Source organism: Myotis daubentonii, chromosome X, assembly GCF_963259705.1.
Source record: "Myotis daubentonii chromosome X, mMyoDau2.1, whole genome shotgun sequence".
Classification (NCBI taxonomy): domain Eukaryota; kingdom Metazoa; phylum Chordata; class Mammalia; order Chiroptera; family Vespertilionidae; genus Myotis; species Myotis daubentonii.
Genome location: NC_081861.1, coordinates 132,701,247 through 132,720,226, shown reverse-complemented (window position 1 = coordinate 132,720,226; position 18,980 = coordinate 132,701,247). Strand labels below are relative to the sequence as shown.

General features: G+C 44.3%; 1 protein-coding gene and 1 pseudogene across 2 annotated transcripts in view; both read right to left on the bottom strand.

The window, feature by feature from the left end:
• Window positions 1-10,729: 10,729 nt before the first annotated feature.
• On the bottom strand, window positions 10,730-11,925 carry LOC132224306 (eukaryotic translation initiation factor 1-like; annotated as a pseudogene).
• A 1,841-nt stretch (window positions 11,926-13,766) lies between these two features.
• The window catches only part of ASB11 (ankyrin repeat and SOCS box containing 11), a 32,574-nt gene continuing 27,360 nt past the window's right edge, over window positions 13,767-18,980 (bottom strand). For both annotated transcript variants that reach the window (XM_059679671.1, XM_059679672.1), the window contains 2 exons: window positions 17,052-17,243; window positions 13,767-14,346 (listed from right to left, as the gene is read on the bottom strand). In XM_059679671.1, coding sequence (XP_059535654.1) covers window positions 14,222-14,346; window positions 17,052-17,243 — 317 coding nt within the window. In that variant the 3' untranslated portion in view covers window positions 13,767-14,221. The remainder of the gene's footprint in view (window positions 14,347-17,051; window positions 17,244-18,980) is intronic.

Genomic DNA, 18,980 nt, shown 5'->3' with positions numbered 1-18,980 from the left:
GTTTGAGGAGAGTCATTTATATTTCGTAATACATTTCCATGTATACATATGTATACATATACATTTATCCCCTTGTAATTTTTACATAATTATAATTATCTAACCTAATAATAGACAAACATGGTAACTGACCATACCTTTGCTATGCCTCCCATTGGCTAATCAGTGCGATATGCAAATTAACTACCAACAAAGGTGGCGGCTAATTTGCATACTGCAGGCAGGGCGGGCCAGCGCAAGCCGCCATCCGGCCCCTGTGTGCCACCTAAGCCCTGCCCCCAGCTGGAATCCCCATGTGCGGCCCTGGGCGGAGGGGCTTGGCAGAGTGAAAGCGCCGCCTAAGCCCCGCTCCCAGCCAGGACCCCTGTCTGCAGCCCTGGGCGGAGGGGCTTGGTGGCGCGATCAGCCCAAGGAAGCCCTATTCTTGCAGGAATCCTCCTGCAACAGGCTTCTAGCATTATCATATAGTTCTGTGTTTTTTTACACTTACTTTGTCTTGGAGCTCTTTACATTTCAGCATATAGAACTATGTCCCTGTTTTTAGTCACCACTGGAAGTATCCCATATTGTTCCAAAAGTATTTTATCATTTCCCAAAGATGAAGGTAGAATGTTACCATTTTATTTATGAGTAGAGGCCCGGTGCACAAAAATGTGTACACTCGGGGGGGTCCCTCAGCCCGGCCTGTGCCCTCTCACAGTCTGGGACCCCTCAAGGGATGTCCACCTGCTAGCTTAGGCCCACTCCCCAGGTGATCAGGCTTAAGCTGGCAGTCAGACATCCCTCTGGCAGCCCGGGACCCCTCAGGGGATGTCCACTTGCCAGCGGGGAGCAGGTCTAAGCTGCAGTCAGATATCCTTAGTGCTGCCGAGGAGGTGGGAAAGGCTCCCGCCACCACCGCTGTGCTGGCAGCCGTCAGCTTGGCTTGTGGCTGAGCAGAGCTCCCCGTGTGGGAGCACACTGACCATCAGGGGGCATCTCCTGCATTGAGCACCTGGTGGTCAGTGTGTGTCATAGTGACCAGTCATTCCCAGTCATTCTGCTGTTAGGGTCAATTTGCATATTACCCTTCTATTATATAGGATTACAAAAATACTGAGTCCCTATTTCCTTACATGCAGCGTTGTGCACGCATGCAAATATTTCTGGAGGAGAGATTCCTAAGAGTGGAAATACTGAGTCAAAGGTGTGTTCATACACGTGATAATTTCTCTAGAACTAAAGACACACACAGGAGTACAAATCAAAATGAAGAATTCTGAACAAGATTAGTAGAATGTGTTATTAGTAGAATAATTTCCTAGTTGTGATATTGATAGTGGGGAAGGGCATGTAATAAGAATAGAGCCACAGTTGTCTAATAGTCATTCACCTTACTAACTATAGATGAGAAGTTTTCTTACAGGCCCTGGGAAGCTGGAGGACAAAGCAAGGCTGTAAAAAGATAAGGTGCCTCAATGGGTCCATTATTCAGAAAAGAAATACATTTTGAGAACAGAACAAGGACAGGACATGATTTGATTTTGTTGCTGTTGCCAGAGCCTGACCCTCTCCAGTTTTCTCAGGAATGCTGACCATGCTCTGGTCCCAGGAACGGGCTGATCTGTTTGTAACATCACAGAAGATTAGCTACCTTGTTATCAGACTTTGAGCTCCTGAAAGCCGGACTGCAGACCCTATCCTCCCCTTTCCATGTTACACTTTGCAGCTCGCAGCTGCACGTAGCTATCTTCTTCCTCAACCAACTAGCAAGAGGGGTCAGAGCAGAATTTCCAGAGTGACCAACTGCTCTCCCCATACTGCCGGCATTATTGGAATAAACACTCATATATGATTCAACCTTGTCTCTGCTTAATTTGGCTCAAGTAGTGACAGGCGACCTCAGACCCATTGTGCCCAGTTTCAATATTATACGACAGTTTTGCAAAAGTAAAACTGGGCAAAGCCACAGGAGATCTCTTCATATTATTTCTTACAACTGCATGTGAATTTACAATGATCTCAATAAAATTTTCAATTTGAAAGAAGGGTGTCCACTTAAAATTGAGATCAGCACTGCCAAATTGCCCTTCAGCTCTATTTGCAGAATTAACTGAGAAGTCCATTAGCATATACATGGTTCACTACTCCAACAGGAAAGATATGAAGAACAATAAAACATGCATTTGGAGAAGAAGGAGAAATTTACTCTCAACTAGACTGTATGACAAGGAGTTAACAAAGGGGCATAATGGAGGAGTTGGATGCCATCACCCTTCTTTCTGAGTAAAATCTTCATAGTACAGCTTCTTTATTTACCTTTAATTAAATTCCAAGAAGATAAGGTTGTTCCATACTCAAATTTAAGTCTATTGTCCAAAATGACAATAAAAAAGATGTCCAGGGTGTTCCCTTAGTACCTGAGAGGGAGTTAATCAGCTTTTAATCTTATTATATTTATAATGTTGATCAATACTTGTAAATATTAGAGGATGGGAAATAATTTTTTTAACCATTTAACAACAGTTCTTTTAGTTGGAAATTAGAAAACCATTACAATAGAAGCTCATGCATTTTTAAAAATCTGAGGATAGAGTTGAATTACGTAAGTATGAGCTGTGCTTATAGAAAAATAGTTACAGTGAGCCACAAGAAAACAATCTTCTAGTCAGTCCTCGATGTTTTATGTCTGCATGTTCAGGAAACTTGGCCCAGGTTAGGTAAGAATTATGGCCTGCAGCAGCATAAGGCCACAATCACTTCTTATCTAGTGCAGTCCTAACACTAGCCGCATCCTCATCCCCACCCCTCATCTAGCTGTCCATGGCAGACATCATTAATGGTGACTCTTTCCTCTTGAGGCCTTGGTAGGCCTTGAATGTCACCTCCAATCAGCCAAAGCTGGCCTAGGAGCTGAAACCCCTTGTCATTCTAGTCAGCAATTTTTCTAGCACAAAATCTCTAAAACCTAAAAGAAATACATTTCCTCTGATAATTTGGAATGAACTACTTTTCCAGAACAAATCCCATCTGTTTCAGTTGTTCTCACATAACTGGCTCTGCACACTGAGATATCTTATGTTGCTACTTTTAAAAAGCAACATCATTCATTACAAAGCAGTCACTCATTCCTATTCCATCTAGCTGTACAATAAGACTCAAACAAGAATATGTTTTTAAAAATCTGGCATGATGAAGTATTCTTGAGGAAAAAGGCAAATAAAAATTGAGAGATAGTCTACATAACAATGGAGCTGGACTCTTCAAAAATGTCAGTGGTGTGAAGGACAAAATGGGGGAAGCTTTCTAGATGAAAGGAGAATAAAGAGACTTGATAACTAAATGTAATGCATAAGCTTTTACTGGATCCTGATTGGGGGGGTTGGGGGGAGGAAGGGGACAAGGCATAAAAGACATCAGTGCCACAATCATGGGAACTTAAAATGGACGTATATCAGATAATCATAGTACATCAATGTCAAACTTCCTGCATGTGGTCACTGCACCAAGTTATATAGAAGAATCTCTGTGTTCTGGAGAGATGCACACTGAAGTGTTTAGTGCAGGGCCATGTGGGAGCATGATACAAATGGAGACATGTGCGCCCCTATGTGCACATTTTGCATCAAAAAGTTAATGCAAGCTCTACAACCAAAACACGTGAGTATATATAAAGCCCACATTGCCCAATCTGTTTGAAAGCCATTGTCATTCTTCTAAAACCCAACAGCTACATGTCCCACAACCGCAGGCCGATTGGAAACACTATTATCATTGTACAGTTATGCAGGGTGATAAAACAAACAACAGCTTCTCTTTAAAATTTTTAATGTTATAGTCATCATGGGCTTTTTTATTTAACATTGAATTTTAAAATACTGCACTAAAATATTTATTTTGATGAATGAGTTTTTTTGGTGACCCTTTAAATTTTCTGCCTCACTCACCTCATCCTAATCCCAGCTCTGGTAAAGAATCATGAGGCCCATGGTTTATTCACAAAAGGTTCATTTAGAAAATATTTTATATGTATTAATTACACATGTGCTTACATATATATATATATATTATGTAGGTGTGTGCACACACATGCATATACTATGTGTATGTACATATACATAAACCTGTGTACATACATACAGAGTGATAAACAAATATGGCAAAAATGTTAATTGGTGAACTGAGATGTTGGATATACAAATATTCATTGTATTATTCTTGCAATTTTTCTGTAAGCTGGAAAATTTTCAAGATACAACAATGGTGAAGGAAGAATAATTAATAAATGGAAACAAAAACCTGGTATAAAATTGTTTCAGGTTAGCCCTAACTGGTTTGGCTCAGTGTATAGAGCGTCGGCCTGCGGACTGAAAGGTCTCAGGTTCAATTCCTGTCAAGGGCATGTACCTTGGTTGCGGGCACATCCCCAGTAGGAGGTGTGCAGGAGGCAGCTGATCGATGTTTCTCTCTCATCGATGTTTCTAGCTCTCTATCCCTCTCCCTTCCTCTCTGTAAAAAATCAATAAAATATATTTTTAAAAAATTGTTTCAGGTTAAACTCATATTAATATTTGAAGTTGCTATTCTGAGTGTGGCCATGTATTCATTCTAGTACTCTGCTAAAGGAAGATGATATATTCTGATGCAAATGCCCATGCAGGAGCGGCCCCTGGCAATGATTTGTGATGGGAGCACCCTCCCCTGACAAGCTGTGACTATTCAAGGTTTATCCCTCACCATGACAGCCTCAGGCAATGTCTCTGAAACATCAGCTGTTCTCTTTGTGTTAAGTGCATAAAAATTTCTTGCAATGAGTATTGTTACTGAAAAATGAATCATCTGTAAACCTCGGGTTTATGTGACATGGCAATATTAGAAATATCAGGAAGAAGAATTACTTTGGGTAAAACAGTTCCTTAGTAAAATGAACAACAAAACTTAGAGATGTTGAGTGACATACCCAACTATATAAACAACTTAAAGGATTTTAAAAGAATTGAAGCTTAAATCTTCAAGTGACACAGGCAAACTTATTCTTTTAAATAATGAGTCAAAGCAGATGATGGATACAGTCAAATAAATAATGAATGGATAGATGCTACAGAGACACATGGTATATGAATAGGTAATATTGGGTATTTGGTAATTAAAATATTTTCCCTTCCCTCTGAGGTTCAACAGTCTGTTCATGCTTCTATGTCTCTGGGGTCTATTTTTTCCCTCAGTTTATCTGGTTACTTAGATTCCACATATGAGTGAAACTATATGATAGTTGCCTTTCTCTGACTGCCTTATTTCACTTAGAAGGCAGGGGAGGGTAGGTGGAAAGAGATCAACCAATGAATGTGTATGAATACATGCACAGATAATGGGGTAGCGAGGGCCTGGGCAGGGGCAGGGGGAGGGGTGAAAGGGGGGAACGGGAGTGAGCTGGAAGAGATTAATGGGGGTGGGGGGAGGAGGACCTATGTAATACTTTCAACAATAAAGATTAAAATAATAAATAAGGGGGACGGAGACAGAAAAAAATCATTTTACCTTAAAATGACTCATTTTGTGTATATATAAAATGGTCTTTCAATGATTATTTTACTTTATTTTTTAAAAATATATTTTATTGCTTTTTTACAGAGAGGAAGGGAGAGGGATAGAGAGTCAGAAACATCGATGAGAGAGAAACATCGATCAGCTGCCTCCTGCACATTTCCCACTGGGGATGTGCCCGCAACCCAGGTACATGCCCTTGACCGGAACCGACCCTGGGACTCTTCAGTCCCCAGGCCGACGCTCTATCCACTGAGCCAAACCGGCTAGGGCGAATGATTATTTTAAATAGTCTTCTTAATCAATAAATACCACTTTAAACACTGTCGAAGAAATAATATTACCGCGGGCAGCCGTCAGAGCGCAGGCCTACCTGGCCGCTTCGTCCGCGTGCGGGCTGTGCAGAGGACTTGGGCTCACCGGAACCTCCAGAGGTGTCCTGTGGACTCCCACTGGCTCCCTCAGATGTGCGGGCACCGTGTCCAGCGTCGGCAGATGGGCTGAGGACAACAGCAACTGCAGGCTTCCCGGCGGGGGTCCTGCAGCCTCGGTCTCCCCTACGAACAAAGACGGTGCAGAGGGAGGCTCTTGAACCCAGTGCACCAAGTTAGAAGATGATTGGACAGCGCCCCAGCCCGCCAAAAGCGAGAAAGATGATTGGACAGGACCCACCCTAGACCGGCAGGGAGCCTATGGGAGTCTCCTCAACTGGCCAAGATGGCGCAGAGGGCGGTTCTTACACCCAGGCACCAAGTTAGAAGATAATTGGACAGGGCCCCAGCCCGCCAAAAGCTAGAAAGATAATTGGACAATATCCACACTAGACACACAGAGAGTCTCCTCAACTGACAAAGATGGCGCAGGGGGCGGTTCTTACACCCAGCACGCCCCTCCCCCCTAAAAAATTATTGGACAGAGATTCAGCCCGCCCAAAGCTAGAAAGGTGACTGGACAGGACCCGGCAGCACCCCTTCCCCCCCACCCCCCCACCCCCGCCTGCTGTAGACCAGCAGGGAGCCTCTGGGAGTCTCAACTGATCAAGATGGCGCAGGGGGCGGTTCTTGCACCCCGCACATCCCTCCCCCCCCAAAAAATGATTGGACAGCGACTCAGCCCGCCCAAAGCTAGAAAGGTGACTGGACAGGACCCGGCAGCACCCCTTCCCCCCCACCCCCCCACCCCCACCCCCTCCTGCTGTAGACCAGCAGGGAGCCTCTGGGAGTCTCAACTGGCCAAGATGGCGCAGGGGGCGGTTCTTGCACCCCGCACGTCCCCCCCCAAAAAAAATGATTGGACAGCGACTCAGCCCGCCCAAAGCTAGAAAGGTGACTGGACAGGACCCGGCAGCACCCCTTCCTCCCCACCCACCACCCCCCACCCCCATACCTCCGCCTGCTGTAGACCAGCAGGGAGCCTCTGGGAGTCTCAACTGATCAAGATGGCGCAGGGGGCGGTTCTTGCACCCCGCACGTCCCCCCCCCAAAAAAAAATGATTGGACAGTGACTCAGCCCGCCCAAAGCTAGAAAGGTGACTGGACAGGACCCGGCAGCACCCCTTCCCCCCCACCCCCCCACCCCCCCTACCCCTGCCTGCTGTAGACCAGCAGGGAGCCTCTGGGAGTCTCAACTGATCAAGATGGCACAGGGGGCGGTTCTTGCACCCCGCACGTCCCCCCCCCAAAAAATGATTGGACAGCGACTCAGCCCGCCCAAAGCTAGAAAGGTGACTGGACAGGACCCGGCAGCACCCCTTCCCCCCCACCCCCCCACCCCCATACCTCCGCCTGCTGTAGACCAGCAGGGAGCCTCTGGGAGTCTCAACTGATCAAGATGGCGCAGGGGCGGTTCTTGCACCCCGCACGTCCCCCCCCCAAAAAATGATTGGACAGTGACTCAGCCCGCCCAAAGCTAGAAAGGTGACTGGACAGGACCCGGCAGCACCCCTTCCCCCCCCCACCCCCCCACCCCCCCACCCCCATACCTCCGCCTGCTGTAGACCAGCAGGGAGCCTCTGGGAGTCTCAACTGATCAAGATGGCGCAGGGGGCGGTTCTTGCACCCCGCACGTCCCCCCCCCAAAAAATGATTGGACAGTGACTCAGCCCGCCCAAAGCTAGAAAGGTGACTGGACAGGACCCGGCAGCACCCCTTCCTCCCCACCCACCACCCCCCCACCCCCATACCTCCGCCTGCTGTAGACCGGTAGGGAGCCTCTGGGAGTCTCAACTGATCAAGATGGCGCAGGGGGTGGTTCTTGCACCCCGCACGTCCCCCCCCCAAAAAATGATTGGACAGTGACTCAGCCCGCCCAAAGCTAGAAAGGTGACTGGACAGGACCCGGCAGCACCCCTTCCCCCCCACCCCCCCACCCCCATACCTCCGCCTGCTGTAGACCAGCAGGGAGCCTCTGGGAGTCTCAACTGATCAAGATGGCGCAGGGGGCGGTTCTTGCACCCCGCACGTCCCCCCCCCCAAAAAAAATGATTGGACAGCGACTCAGCCCGCCCAAAGCTAGAAAGGTGACTGGACAGGACCCGGCAGCACCCCTTCCCCCCCACCCCCCCACCCCCATACCTCCGCCTGCTGTAGACCAGCAGGGAGCCTCTGGGAGTCTCAACTGATCAAGATGGCGCAGGGGGCGGTTCTTGCACCCCGCACGTCCCCCCCCCCAAAAAAATGATTGGACAGTGACTCAGCCCGCCCAAAGCTAGAAAGGTGACTGGACAGGACCCGGCAGCACCCCTTCCCCCCCACCCCCCCACCCCCATACCTCCGCCTGCTGTAGACCAGCAGGGAGCCTCTGGGAGTCTCAACTGATCAAGATGGCGCAGGGGGCGGTTCTTGCACCCCGCACGTCCCCCCCCCAAAAAAAATGATTGGACAGTGACTCAGCCCGCCCAAAGCTAGAAAGGTGACTGGACAGGACCCGGCAGCACCCCTTCCCCCCCACCCCCCCACCCCCATACCTCCGCCTGCTGTAGACCAGCAGGGAGCCTCTGGGAGTCTCAACTGATCAAGATGGCGCAGGGGGCGGTTCTTGCACCCCGCACGTCCCCCCCCCCAAAAAATGACTGGACAGTGACTCAGCCCGCCCAAAGCTAGAAAGGTGACTGGACAGGACCCGGCAGCACCCCTTCCCCCCCCACCCCCCCACCCCCATACCTCCGCCTGCTGTAGACCAGCAGGGAGCCTCTGGGAGTCTCAACTGATCAAGATGGCGCAGGGGGCGGTTCTTGCACCCCGCACGTCCCCCCCCCCAAAAAAAAATGATTGGACAGTGACTCAGCCCGCCCAAAGCTAGAAAGGTGACTGGACAGGACCCGGCAGCACCCCTTCCCCCCCAGCCCCCCACCCCCATACCTCCGCCTGCTGTAGACCAGCAGGGAGCCTCTGGGAGTCTCAACTGATCAAGATGGCGCAGGGGGCGGTTCTTGCACCCCGCACGTCCCCCCCCAAAAAAAAATGATTGGACAGTGACTCAGCCCGCCCAAAGCTAGAAAGGTGACTGGACAGGACCCGGCAGCACCCCTTCCTCCCCACCCACCACCCCCCCACCCCCATACCTCCGCCTGCTGTAGACCAGCAGGGAGCCTCTGGGAGTCTCAACTGATCAAGATGGCGCAGGGGGCGGTTCTTGTACCCCGCACGTCCCCCCCCCAAAAAAATGATTGGACAGCGACTCAGCCCGCCCAAAGCTAGAAAGGTGACTGGACAGGACCCGGCAGCACCCCTTCCCCCCCACCCCTGCCTGCTGTAGACCGGCAGGGAGCCTCCGGGTTTCTCCTCAACTGATCAAGATGCCGCAGGGGGCAGCTCTTACACCAAGCGCATAGAAAGCTAGAAATATGATTGTACAGGGCCCTAGCAATCCCCCTAGGCTGCTCTAGACCAGCAGAGATCCTCGGAAGCCTCCTCAACTGGCCAAGATGGTGCAAGGGCGGTTCTTACACCCAGCAAGTCAAAACCTAGAAAGATGAATGGCCAGGGCTCCAGCCCGCCAAAAGCTAGAAATATGATTGGATAGAGAAAAAAAAAACCAACCTACTTTTCCTACACTTGTAAGAATAGCAGCCTTGAGCAGGAAGGGGAAATGGTCTCTGAGACAGGAGTCCACAGTTTTTTGCACGAGCATCTGTCTCATGAGTTTGGCTCTCATTGTGGTCAGCTGAACTCACGTTTTCAGTTAGAATACTTAAAACATTTAAAAACATTTCTTAAAAAAATACAAAGTTCAAGCTAGTGTCATTTATAATAGCAAGAAATTAGAAATAAGTATCCAGCAATATGGAAATAGCTAAGGAAACGATACAACCATTTAAAAGGATAGTTCAAAGGATTTGAAACTTTGAAAATCATTGCAATATGGTTTATTGGAAAACCAGAAATCAAAAATACCTTCAGAATAGGATTGCTATATTAAATCAGGCAAAGAAACAATAAAACAGTACATGTAGTGAAAAAAAGTCACTAAAAGTTTAATAGTGAAAATTAATAAATATTAGATATGTACATGAATAGTTCTTTTTAAATGAAGTCACCCCATCAGTCTTTGCTTAATTACCTTATCTAAAAATAGTAGCTCTCTCTATTACTCTTTACCCTAATCTGCTTTATTTTTCTTATCAGTTCTGAAATGATGATATATATGTACATGTTGCTCATTTCCTGTTGCCTCTACTAACACATATACTTTTCACAGCCTCAAAGAGTGTCTGGCATATACTAGATGCTGAGTAAAAATGTGTTGAATGACTTGAGAAGTTAGCCTATAGCACTTCAAATAAGATTGAAATTGAAAAAAAAAAGTACACCATTTGTGGAATAAAACATATCACATCCTGTGAAAAATGAAATAATTTCTATTGTGTTAAGAACCGCCCCCCCTCAAAGAAAGCAATATAACCTCACATAAACCAGATGATTCCTCTGATGGTCTAATTCTAGCTTGATGGATGTAGGTTTTAAAGTGAAATTAAAGACTGCCTCCTGACCAATCTCTAAATTCATAAATCATAAAACACTGACCGCAGCACTCTGAGAAGTAGGCACTGGGGCCTGTTCTGCTTCTACATATTTCTGGAACCAGAGGAGCGGCTCTGGAAAGTGGTCTCTTGAGACTCAGTTCCAGATTGGAGTGTCCCACTCCACACACACAGACACACATTCACACATACAGACACACACACCTACCAGAGTTGGGAGGTCCATACACATGATTCGTGAGATCCATGGTCTGCTGATTCAGGAAGTGAATGGAACGGAAGGATTCTGTAGTTCCTTGGGGTCACAGATAGACTGAATATCCTAGGACACCCTGAGACTTAACACAGAGCTCAGACATTCAGCAAGAAACAGGTTGACTAAAAAAATGCCCTCAGGATAACACTTTAAAGGTACAAAGCCTCTAATTCCTGAATGTTCCATGATATGTATTTTATTTATTTTTTGGCTCTTCTCAGTTTATTGCATGAAGGAGTTACACTAGTCCAAGTTAAAAGCAGACCCCAAATGCTCACATTCTACAAGCTGTGAAATTTTTAAACTTGTGACAACGGACAGAAAGGAACTTCTACTTATTGCAAGAAAATCCTCACTTTAGCTTCAGTGATCCAAAAGCACTTAAAACCTGTGAACCTTCAGCTGGTTATCCTTAGCCAGTTCAGTCTCTATGAGGAACCAGAATTTGTTCTTCTGGTGGTCACCCTGTAGCTGAGTTATTTCTCCATATATTCTAGATCTTCAAATACAATACCATTGCAGGCAAATTTCTTCCTAGAAGCCATCACTAGTTTCTTTTTATCATTATCAGCAGCAGCAATCCCTTGGACAGTAGTAAGGGTCTCCCTGCTGCTCCTCTGTTGAATTCTTATCCTATATAATAAATGCCTAATATGCAAATCAACTGAACAGTGGAATGACTGGTGGAATGACCGGTTGCTATGATGTGCACTGACCACCAGGGGGCAGACGCTCAATGCAGGAGCTGCCCCCAGGCTCCAGGCCAGCCAAGGCGGGTGCCAATGGGGGCCCCTGATCACAGTGGCAGAGCAATTGGGGGGCAGGGCCAGCGAGCGGGCCGGTGCCACCCCCCGTTTGCCCTGCGGGTCACCTACCACAGAGGGAGGCGACCGGCAGTGGCTGCAGGGCTGACAAGCAGGCAGTGCCAGGCCGGCCAAGGCAGGTGCCAGCGGAGGATCCCCCCCGCCCCGATCGCTCCGCCAGTTGCCCCACAGATTGGCCCTGATTGCCAGCCAGGCCTAGGGACCCTACCCGTGCACAAATTTCATGCACCGGGCCTCTAGTATAGACATAATCAACCCTCAGTGCCAGCAGGAAGCAGATCATCACCCTTACTTGCACCATCAAAGGGATCAAAAGAGTGGAGGTTGTGGATAGTGGACATACAATAGGATTCCTTTTCCTTTGTGTAAATGGCTGGCCTTCACCTTCGGAAGGCTGCTGAGGAAGAAGGCAGGTGTCTGGGACAGAGCATCAGAAAGTGAGGGGGCTCAAGGTGCTGAGTCCATGACACGCGTCTCAGTGACTGGGGCTGATATGTATTTTAATTTATCAGTATTTTCCTTTAAAGTTTCTCCCTTTGATATTATGCTTAGAAAAGACCTTCCCTTTCATGCATATTTATGGACATTTTATTCTAGTATTTTATAGATTCATTTTCAATTTTTTAACATTTAGAAAACGAGATTTATTTTTGAAATATCATGTAAAATAAGAATTTAATATTTTCCCCAAATAGTTAACTAATCAAGATTAACTTATTTCACATTCTAAAGTCATCAGAATGAGAAAAAATGGTCTAGAACAGTACTAACAGAAATATGATGCTAATGACATGTGTAATTTAAATTTTTATTGTAGTCACATTTAAAAAGTAAAAAGAAGTGGAAATAATTTTAATGATGAATTTTATTTAAGCTATCATTTTGAATATATGTGTAATCAAGATCAAAATCATAATAAAATATTTCACATTCTTTTTATTTCTACTGAATCTTCAAAACATGGTGTGTAATTTATACTCACAGCACTTCTCAATTCAGCCTCACTACATTTCAACTGCTTGAGAAGGTAATGGCTAATGGCTTCTGTACTGAATAGCATGCGTGTAGAGCAGTGCTTCTCAACCTCAGCACTGCTAACATTTTGGACCTAATCATTCTCTGCTGTGGAGAGCTGTCCTGTGCCTTATAGGATGATCAGCTGCATCTCCAACCTCTATCCACTAGATGTCAGGAGCATCCCTCCCCCAGATGTTACAACCAAAAATGTCTCTAGACTTTGCCAATTGTCCCTGAGGCTGGGTAAAAGTAGGGCAAATTGTCCTCAGTTGAGAATCAATGGTCTAGAAAAACGGGAAAAAACACGTTTGGGAAAAACCTTAGGATCGTCCAAGAGAAAATTTTCTGTTTAGAAACTAATATTACTATAGTCACTGAACCATAATAGGAGTACTTACAATAATTAAAGTCTGTGCAATTTTCATGTTTTAAATTCACAAGAGATGAGGGGAAGAGGTTGGGAAGAAGAAAAAGGAGAGGGAGAAGAAGAGAAAAGGGAAGAGGAAAGCTGTTTCTGAGTATACCTTTTTGTTTATTTTGGGCCCCTACTTAAAGAAATAATATTGACCCACAAATGAGTCTATTTTGGTGACTGGCATCAACCTGTAATTATTTCAAAAACCCTGGTACTCTTGGTTTTGAAAATATGTTGATGGAAGCTTGGGTTGAAACATGCATTAAACTGTGCCCGTGGGTTCAGGTAGTAAGAACACTCAGTGTTGCTGGATCCTAGAACTGTCTACCTCACATAACAGCATCTAATATAAAAAGTGATGGGAAACAGACCCCCAACTTCCAGGTGAGCTAATATCTTCCAACAACTCTCTTACCAACCAGGAGCTCCAAAACTGCAAGCCTCAATTAAGTGTGGTGTTTTTAAAGTATTTCTCTTTTTTATCTGTAAAAAAAGGCAAGGAAGGCAGCTATGCTAACCACTATACAAAAACTCATAGACACAGACAACAGTATGGTGATTACCAGAGGGAAGAGGGTGGGTGGTCATAAAGGGTAAAGGGGGTCAAATATATGGTGATAGAAGAAGATTTGATTTTTGAGTGGTGGGTACACAATGCATATGCAGATAATGTATCCTAGAATTATACACTTGAAACTATATAATTTTATTAACCAATGTCACCCCAATAAATTTAAAAAGGCAAGAAAATCAAAATTATAGCAGAGATTTATTCATAGAAGGAAAGAAAGGGGGAAAGAGGGAGGAATTAAATCACATTTTATAATATTCACATTCATCATAATCTTATTCAACCTGATTTACATGTATCTACATGATATTCAGAATGTTGACCCTTAGATAATTAAAGATCATGAGACTTCAAAAATAGCTAATTATTTTCACTCTATTTCATAGTTTTTTAAAACTTTATACAACAAGTGGTAAAAATGAAAGGTTTCTGATTATCCCTTGGTTAATGAGAACATTAAACTAACCACGAGTTTCCACTCCCTACATGTTTCTGATTCATCAGGGATTTAATCTAACTGGCTTAGCTCATTTGATGATACTGAGATGTTAGCTGTTGGGCATCTACATTAAGTACCCTGCGTACAGCAGGCAACTACCTGATTATTTCCAAGACCTTCCATGGAGAGTTGGGACTACTGGTAGAGGAGGAATCTTTGCAGTGGCTCCGGTAGATGTAGCTTATGGATGCTTTGATGACACGCTCGACCCAAGCACTTTCGGATACACAGGCGACAGAGCTGGGAAAGAGCAGGTGGGCCTAAGGAAGGAATTAAAATGGTGTGAACTTCGTGCTAGTATGGCCAGGGTTGAGTAAAGACTAGAAGAGGAGTAAACTTTCTAGAAGATTAAGAGAAGCTGCATCTGTATAGGAATTAGAAAGTGAGTTAGCAAACACTCAATACACCCAGGATTCTGGTTTATCCCTTAGACAGGGTCATGTTTCTTTAAGTTGAACCTCCAATGGTAATTATATTACCGATATTTAAGAACGAGGCTAACTAATATGACAAACCTACAGCCAACATCATACTCAATGGGCAAAAACTAAAACCATTTCCCATAAGAACAAGAACAAGACAGGGATGCCCACTTTCACCATTCCTGTTGGACACAGTACTAGAAGTGCTAGTCATAGCAATCAGACAGGAAGAAGAAATGAAAGGCATCTGAATTGGAAAAGAAGAAGTAAAATTGTCATTATTCGCAGATGACATGATACTGTACATAGAAAACCCTAAAGACTCCATCAAAAAACTACTAGACTTAATAAATGAATTTGGCAATGTAGCAGGATACAAAATTAACACCCAGAAACCTATGGCTCTTGTATACACAATAATGAACTCACAGAAAGAGAAACTTAAAAAAAAATCAAATCCCTTTTACCATTGTAATGACAAAAAATTAAGATACTTAGGAATAAACTTAACTAAGGAGGCAAAAGACCTATACTCAGAAAACTATAGGACACTGAAAAAAGAGATAGAGAAAGACATAAACAAATGGAAGAATATACCGTGTTCATGGATTGGTACAGTCAACATCATTAAAATGTCCATACTACCCAAAGCAATTTATATACTCATTGCAATCCCCATTAAAACACCAATGGAATATTTTAAAGACCTAGAACAAACTCTCCAAAAATTCATCTGGAATAAAAAAAAAGATCCCTGCACAGCAAAAGGAACCATCAACAAAACAACAAGAAAGCCCACTGCATGGAAGAACATACTTGCCAACGTTATCTCCTATAAGGGTTTAATCTCCAAAATTTACAGGAAGCTCGTACAACTTAACCAAAGGAATATAAACAACCCAATCAAAAAAATAGGCAACAGACCTAAATAGACACTTTTCGAAAGAGGACATACAGAAGGCCAAGAGACATATGAAAACATGTTCAAAGTCACTAATCATCTGAGAGATGCAAATCAAAACAACAACGAGGTACCATCTCAGAATGGCTATTAGCAACAAATCAAGAAATGACAAGTGCTGGTGAGGATATGGAGAAAAAGTAACCCTCATGCACTGCTGGTGGGAATGCAGACTGGTGCAGCCACTGTGGGGAACAGTATGAACTTTCCTCAAAAAGTTAAAAATGAAACTTCCATTTGACCTAGTAATCCCACTTCTAGGAATATATCCCAAGAAATCAGAAACATAAATCAGAAAGGATATATGCACCTCTATGTTCATAGCAGTACAATTTACCATAGCTAAGATTTGGAAACAGCCTAAGTGCCCATCAGCAGATGAGTGGATTAAAAACAGTGGAATGTCTATACAATGGAATACTACGCTGCAATAAAAAAGAAGGAACGTTTACCATTTGCAACAGAATGGATGGACCTGGAGAACATTATGCTAAGTGAAATAAGCCAGTCAGAGAAAGATAACTTTCACATGACCTCACTCATTTGTGGAATATAATGAACAACATAAACTGATGAACAAAAATAGGTCCAGAAACAAAGAAACACCGAACAGACCATCCAACATCAGAGGTTGGTTGATAAGAGATCAACCAAAGGACTTGTATGCATGCATATTAGCATAACCAATGGACAGGGACACTGGGGCAGTGGGGGCTTGTCCTGGGGGGGTGGGAGTGGCCAGGGAGGGGTTGGTTGGGGGGAAAGGAGACATATGTAATTTGAACAATAAAAAAGAAAAAAAAAAGAATGAGGCTGACCAGAGGCAAGTTAGAAATGAGGCATGTGGTCTAAAGGGAATTTGCTTTATTCATGTACCACATGTGCTAATGGATATGAGCTGAAGAGAAAATGCAAATAGAAGCACTGGGCATGCAAGACCCTGAGACAGAACTTCAGAGCAAGGGAAAACAGCCAAGTGGATGTCAGGAGGAAACCCAGTCTATATGGTCACAGATGCTGTATCAGGAGATATGTGGGATGCCTGGAACTCAGGGTCCTCCTGTATTGTCTGGCTCTAGCTTCCCAGAAGGTGGTGGTGCCTGAGTCCTGACTCACACTTGGAGGGTCCCCCATTTTCACAAGGAGATCAGAATAAAGGACCCAACTCATTAAGACCCCATTATAACCTGATTCTTTGTCTCATGGAGTCTCATGGAGTCATCATGCCTCTGACATTAAGCAGCTATGAGTCCTAAGGGCAAGTAAACTAATGAGAGTCCAAAATATGGTTGAGTAGGATGAATGAGCTTTGCGTTGGAATACTAGTTATACAGGGGCATTTGTAACATCCCATTACTTTGTAACCTGACTCTGTCAATAAAGATGTAAATGCCCTTTTGTTATAAGTGAATACATACAGCATATAAAATCCCACCTCAGCGATGCTAGGACTTTCCACCTCCTACATGTCACATCGAATCAAAAAGAGAAGAGGGAAAAGGTAAGAAAGCCTAGAGACTAGATAGAAAGGAGAGAGCAGATGCACTTAAGGAAGAGAAATGGACACACAGCCATTCCTTACCTTCCCAGAGCAGGAGCGCCTGCTCCACTCTGCTTTTCGGGGCCGCCAGATCAAGTGCACTTTTTCCCTGAGCATTTCTGCACTTCAGGTTAGCCCCATAGTCTACCAGCAGGTGGATGACTTCCACACTGGACTGCTTCGCTGCAGCATGGAGAGGGGTGTCCAGCCATTGGCCGTGGTCAACACTGGCTCCTTAACAAAGCAGATGGCCATGATTTAACAATAAATGTTAAATGTAGAAACACAATGAGCCTAAAATATAGTAGCTGCATAAAGACATCTTAAATACCATGACAGTTTGACAAATATTTAAAAATGTGACGTAAGCCTAGAACCTCAGCAATGCCTATTAAGACTGTTTCAAAATATTTGAAGAGCCCAGCCAGCATGGCTCAATGGTTGAGTATCTACCTATGGAGGTCATGGTTAAATTCCCAGTGCCCAGGTTGCAGGCTTGATTCCCAGTAGGGGGTGTGTAGGAGGCAGCCAATCAATGATTCTTTCTCATCATTGATGTCTCTATCTCTCTCTCCCTCTCTGAAATCAATAAAAATGTATTTTAAAATATTTTGATGAGAAAAGTGAATTAAAATATTTTAGTCAGTTAAAATATTTTACTTACTCTTCCATATGAACTTTGTGACATATAAAATTAAATATTTGAAACTCCTTTTACATAGAATTATTTTCTTTTTGGCAGAGAACAAAGCTAAGTTTATCTAGTAATTATATTATTCAGAGTTCACAAATAATATTTCGGAACTACGGAGTAGTATATGATGGCAGATAAAAAGAAAACACAAAAAATCTTGCAGAGAAAAATTCTTATTTAAAGGCTCTTACTACAATATCCACCTTTGTGTCAATGGCCAAGTTTGGGAAATCTGTAAACAAATAATAGTTTCAAGACATTTTACTTTTCCCTAGACTCTCAGTTTCTGCACATGCCTTTTTTTATTTTTTTAAATATATTTTATTGATTTTTTACAGAGAGGAAGGGAGAGGGATAGAGAGTTAGAAACATCGATGAGAGAGAAACATCGATCAGCTGCCTCCTGCACACTCCCTACTGGGGATGTGCCTGCAACCAAGGTACATGCCCTTGACCGGAATCGAACCTGGGATCCTTGAGTCCGCAGGCCGACGCTCTATCCACTGAGCCAAACTGGTTTGGGCTCTGCACATGTCTTTAGATTTAAAAATATTACTGCCTCAGTCAGGTGGCTCAGTTGGTTGGAGCATCGTCCAGTACACCAAAAGGTTGGGGGTTTGATCACCAGTCAGGGCGAAAAGGGAAGGCAACTGATCTATCAATGTTTCTCCCTTTCTCCCTTCCTGTCTCTCTCTAAAATAAATAAACATATTCTCAGGTGAGAATTAAAAAATCATTACTAGCCTGGGATGGTGTGGCTCAGTTGGTTAAGCATCATCGCATGCACAGAAAGGTCACCAGTTTGATTCCTGGTCAGAGCACATGCCCAGGTTGCAGGTTTGATCCCAGATCAGGGTGCATGCAGGAGGCAACTGATTGATGTTTCTCTCTCAATCAATATTTCTCTCTCTCTCCCTCTCCCTTCTTCTCTCTAAAAAAATCAATAAAAACATATTTTTTACAAATGACTAAATAAGCAGGATTGATTGTAAGTAGTCTATGGCAAATGTCTGTTGTTTTTACTATCCAGAATCTTCATGGTAACCACACTTAGATTTCCCCTGGGGAACCCTCCTCATGATTCCTAGTTCATATGTTGCAAATGAAGCCCAGTAACTGAAGTGTAGACTGAAATCTAGGGATAAGACAATCAGTGTTGTAATGTATTCCCTTGGCCACCATAATTGGTTCAGACAAGGGGATGTGATTCAAAAAGAGCCAATGAAATACAATTGCTTTCTCCCCTGGGACTTAAATGGGAAAAAGACTCTTATACT